The sequence below is a fragment of the Limulus polyphemus genome, unplaced genomic scaffold, assembly GCF_000517525.1.
Source record: "Limulus polyphemus unplaced genomic scaffold, Limulus_polyphemus-2.1.2 Scaffold4837, whole genome shotgun sequence".
In the NCBI taxonomy this organism is placed as follows: domain Eukaryota; kingdom Metazoa; phylum Arthropoda; class Merostomata; order Xiphosura; family Limulidae; genus Limulus; species Limulus polyphemus.
This window is the reverse complement of record NW_013670447.1, coordinates 57,129-62,843: the sequence shown is the minus strand read 5'-3', so window position 1 is coordinate 62,843 and position 5,715 is coordinate 57,129. Positions and strand designations below refer to the sequence as shown.

General features: G+C 32.4%; 1 protein-coding gene across 1 annotated transcript in view; it reads left to right on the top strand.

Moving 5' to 3' along the window:
- The window catches only part of LOC106471760 (orcokinin peptides type A-like), a 7,528-nt gene extending 2,275 nt beyond the window's left edge, over nucleotides 1-5,253 (top strand). Inside the window, exon 2 of the mRNA XM_013932383.2 lies at nucleotides 3,885-5,253. Coding sequence (XP_013787837.1) covers nucleotides 3,885-4,355 — 471 coding nt within the window. The 3' untranslated portion in view covers nucleotides 4,356-5,253. The remainder of the gene's footprint in view (nucleotides 1-3,884) is intronic.
- Nucleotides 5,254-5,715: the final 462 nt, after the last annotated feature.

Sequence of the window (5,715 nt, the reverse complement as noted above, 5' to 3'; positions counted from 1 at the left end):
TACTAGTCAAAGTCTCATCAGGTGTGAATAAAGTATATTTGTAGTTATCCAACTAGAGTTAAAATATCATCAGGTGTGAATAAAGTATACTTGCAGTTATCCAGCTAGAGTTAAAATCTCATTAGGTGTGAATAAAGTATACTTGCAGTTATCTAGCTAGAGTTAAAATCTCATTAGGTGTGAATAAAGTATACTTGCAGTTATCCAGCTAGAGTTAAAATATCATTAGGTGTGAATAAAGTATACTTGCAGTTATCCAGCTAGAGTTAAAATCTCATTAGGTGTGAATAAAGTATACTTGCAGTTATCTAGCTAGAGTTAAAATCTCATTAGGTGTGAATAAAGTATACTTGCAGTTATCCAGCTAGAGTTAAATATCATTAGGTGTGAATAAAGTATACTCGCAGTTATCCAGCTATAGTCAAAATCTCATTAGGTGCGAACAAAGCACATTTGCAATTACCTAATTAGTTAAAACCCTCTTCAGATGTAAAAATATACACTTGTATACAGTTTCCAGTTGTTATTTTCAGTTATCTACCTATAGTTTTTTCCCTTGTTAATTTTGGTTATCCACCTATAGTTTCCCTTGTTAATTTTGGTTATCCACCTATAGTTTCCCTTGTTAATTTTGGTTATCCACCTATAGTTTCCTTTATATTCAACTATCCAATTAGTATTTTCAGTTATCCAACTATAATTTTCCCTTTTTAATTTAGGTTATCCATCTATAATTTTCCCCTTTTTAATTTAGGTTATCCATCTATAATTTCCCCCTTGTTATTTTTGATTGCCCAGTTATATCATTCCCATGTTAATTACAGTTATCCAGATATAGTTTTCCCTCGATACTTTTAATTATCCAGACCTAGTTTTCCCTTGTTATTTTTGAGGATTCAGTTATATTTTTCCTTGATAATTCTGAATATCCAGCTACAGTTTTTCCCTTGTTATTTTTAATTACCCAGTTATTGTATTCCCCTGTTAATTACAGTTATCCAGATATAGTTTTCTCTTGTTATTTTTGAGGATCCAGTTATATTTTTCCTTGATAATTCTGAGTATCCAGCTACATTTTCCCTTGTTATTTATAATCATCCAGCTACAGTTTCCCTCGTTATTTTTAATAATCCAGCTACAGTTTTCCCTCGTTATTTTCGGTTCAACTGTTCTAATATATTCGTTTTCGCTAAGGAACAAAGTTCACATGTAACTCATCATCCGAACATCAGTGGTAGCAAAATTTTGAAAAGATAACTTATATTCGAAGCGCGAGCGATGATGGCGCATCGCCATACTTTTTGTGCAAATACAACTCAAATATTTCTGTCAATGTGAAAGAACGATTAATGGCTTCTTTTTTGCTCCTGGTGGCCTATTTCTGTGATGTCAGCTTTCATGATTGACACGTGAGGGTCGAGTATCTGTTTGTTGTATGAGGGCTCAATGCTACAACAATAATTAGAACATAAATCTGTTGACCGAAAGCTGTAAAAGTGCTTCAACTTCAAAAGCATTTCCTAATATGCAGCCACAAGAATGTCGCGTTAATACTTAATGGAGTACAGAAGAATGAGACCCACCATTTTCTGATGTGAATCGGATGATCATAGCCTTTGTAGAAACAGACAATCTTGGTATTGCATTTCATAAAAACTGAAATAGTGACGTCAGTGGAGTCTTTAACTGTAGCAATACAATTTACATATAACGATGACAATTTCAGTCGCACCGGCTTGATGATAATTCTCTCATATTTTATATTTTCAAGAGCGATTACCGTTACAATGATTCGAGAGAGAGAGCTAACGAATACAAATGAAGTAGTTCATAGTTATTTTTCAAAGCAAAGTCACACCACGGGCTATCCGCGCCATGCCCACTGCGGATATCAATCCTCGAACTTTAACCTCAGGAGCCCTCAAGCTTATCGCTGAGCCACCAGGCGGACAGTAATTTAAAAACCTGTCTGCTTGTTGTTTGTGTCACAGCAGAGTGTCTGTTGTATTCTAGAAAGGTGCACAATTTGTAATATTTAAATTTGCGATAACTTTTCAGAATGTGCATCGCTATCGCTTTAGCCCCCCCCCCCCAGCGGCACAGCGGTATGTTTGCGGACTTACTACGCTAGAATCCGGGTTTCGATACCCGTGGTGGGGAGAGCACAGATAGCCCATTGTGTAGCTTTGTGCTGAATTACAAAAAAACAAGCTATCGCTTAAGATGGGGGTTTTAATTAACATATATGTCTGAATTACAAACATTTACAAAAACTAGGGTTCACTCTGCATCATGTGTTATTTTATGACTTTTTTTATCGATGGTAAGTTTGGCTTTTATATTTCTATTAGTCGTCTTAATGTGTGTGAACCGGGATTAGGAACTTTGTAAGTACGACGCTGAACAGCTTTATCTTAGCGTGTATATTAATGTGTGTGAACTAAGATTAGGCACTTTGTAAGTACGACGTTGAACAGCTTTATCTTAGCGTGTATATTAATGTGTGTGAACTTTATCAGATTAGGCACTTTGTAAGTACGAAGTTGAACAGCTTTATTTTACTGTGTATATTAATGTGTGTGAACTAAGATTAGGCACTTTGTAAGTACGACGTTGAACAGCTTTATTTTACTGTGTATATTAATGTGTGTGAACTAAGATTAGGCACTTTGTAAGTACGACGTTGAACAGCTTTATCTTTGTACGTCATAATTTCTTTTGTTATTTATCTGGTGATTGAGTTGAATCATCTAATCTCAATGTCCAAAATGTTGTTTTTTTTTTTTGGGGGGGGGGGATATGCTGTGTTTTCTTTTTATTTATTTTGTATTCTATACGCTTTCTTACTAATCGTCTTGTATTATAAAATAATCAGATTTTCGCGAGTACTTTTAATGCTGGATATAAAACCTGAACCAGAGTGATACTGATTAGACAGAAGGAACCTTTAAAACAGAATGTGAGGACGAATAAAATGAACTTACTAAGTTTGTGTAAGTGGAGGGGGGGGGGAGGAGAGTAAAAGTGTCTCCATAACCAACCGAGTAAATTTGACTGAAGATATAATTTAATTTAATTTCAAAATTTACTGGTGAATATTTGACTTAAATCAAATTATTTCAAACCTGATAACAGGCGATTGATCCCAAAAACTAAAGCGATTTGTGCTTTTGTCAGATTTTCTTTACCTTCAGATATAGTTGTGGTTTCAGCGTTAAGCTAAACGATAGGTTGAGCTCGCCGTGGGGATAAAACCCCAGATTTTAGCGTTATAAACAACACAAACTCCCCACTTTACTAGCATTAGTAATGTCTGTTCTCCAGATTCGTTGTTAGTGTGACGTTCTTAGTTTTTAAATACTGTTTAACTTAAATATATCTAACTACTAGCAAAGACCCCCAAAACATCTGCAGTAAAATTTGTATATTTATTGCAGTTGTACTTCTTTTTTCCACTTGTCTTAGGCCTAACATTAGTTACATCTTTATCAAGTACGGTCTGTATTCAATAAAAGAGATACATATCAACATCGTAACTTGTGTTCGTTTTTTGCTTGAGTTTAGTTAGGACTAAATTTTACTGTACTTAATACTATCAATAAATAAACTTATAATGTTATTCTAGGACTTAACGCTAGACCTTATTAAGAACTAACATAAGCTTTTAATATATTGTTGTACAAAATGTGTACTAAAATATATTTACATCCGCCTTTTTATTCGTTGAAATAAAATAAGCGCGCATGCGCATTTATATAGTAAGGTTCGCGCGCATTTTCAGGACAAAAACTGAGTATTATTATTATGATAAATATATTAGATTAATGAAAGTGTCTGGGTGATCTATTTTGTGGAGGTTCATAATTTGACTTTTTATGTTACAGGACAGGAAAGATTCACACACAATTCACCACGGAAAGAAACAAGATTCGTTAAACAACCTGTACGAGACGAAACGACTAATTAAAGAAGCTTCATCGAAACGAAATTTTGATGAGATTGACAGCGCCGGTTTTGGAGGATTCGGGAAACGTAATTTTGATGAAATTGACAGCGCCGGTTTTGGAGGATTCGGGAAACGCAATTTTGATGAAATAGACCGCGCTGGATTCGGTGGATTTCATAAACGAAATTTTGACGAAATCGATGGAGCTGGATTTAACAACTTTGGTAAAAGAAACTTTGACGAAATCGATCGGGCTGGATTTAATGATTTTGGTAAACGTTTCTTATTCGTTTATACAGCTCCCAAAAAACCTTTTCATACAGCTAGAAATATTCGATTGAAAAAACGCAGTTTTGATGAGATTGACCGAGCTGGATTTGGAGGACTCAAAAGATATAAATTTCTCTAGAGATATATGTTTTAAACTAAACAATAACAGTTACAAAAACGTCGAGTTAAAGAAGTCTTCATGAAACATTCATAAATTTGTTGCCTTGATTCCAGTGCTGATGGATTTGTTGCGAAGTAATTTATTATTAACTATTTATGTAATATGAAATAATTTCAGTATTTAGATAACTTAGGTTATCAAATGTATATTTTCTAGACTCTCTCTCTTCTTTTTTTTTTTTTTAGTTTTCATATAAACGTATTTAATAATATGATCATTTTCTCATTGAGTTTCGTTTGAATTACATTTTGTGATAAAAGAAATGTTATATTACTAGATACAACATAAACATCACTAAGAATTTGTATTTATTTATTTATTTAATAATATAAAGATTTATTTTTGGATATATACTTTTGATCCATTTAATGGTGTTAACTTAAGTATACTTTTATTTCCGTGTAAAAAAAAATGTTTTATATGCTTATTTATAATTGCTTTTACATGTTTTCACGAGATTGTTTTCGATCTTTGCGTGGAGTTGAATTTCTATAGTGTGTGACCAGCAATGGTAGTGATTTCCTTTTGTAAATCATTAACTTAAATAACTATTTTGTTCATAAAATCTGCTTATCTTTGTTATTAATGACGTAAATTTCAGTGTTGATTCATTGTGAAAATTCTTAAGACTTGAACAGCTCAAAGACTAAAAACTATTCTACAATTTCAAGATTTATGAAATTGGATTAATAAAGAACTTCAATGCCCTCTAGAAAATTAAACTGAACAATATTATTAAAGCTTAGTATTTTAATAACAACCAAAGATGAATTAATAAAAAATTAGATTAAATTCATATTCATTTGCGTTTTTTAGTGTATCTAATTAGATAAATAAAAAATATTGAGCAGAAGCAGTCTGGTTACTTGAAATATTACTTTTTAAATTCTCTTTATTCATTACTTTAATATGAAATTTAAAAATTATTCTACTTCATATTGAGTCTAAAAATTTACTTAATCAACTGTTATAAAGCCACTTCTCGATGTTTATTGTTAGTAATCAAATAAAATGAATCGACATAACACAAAGTTAATGTTTTGTTGTCATTATTGCTTTCATTTTGACAACTCCATTAATAATGAAAAATTAGTTCATTGTATGAAGTTTAATTAGAACCTATTGTAAAGAAAAAATACACTATAATATATTATATCCATTGCTAACGACGCGTTTCGCTCAGTCCAGAATTCATCAGACTGATAGGAACACATTAAACACAGCAGCGTCCGAACACTATTGGTATAAGCTATTTATTACAACAGTAGCTGACATGATGGGAACGCTTTTTCCAAGCTGGTGAAGCATGATTATAATT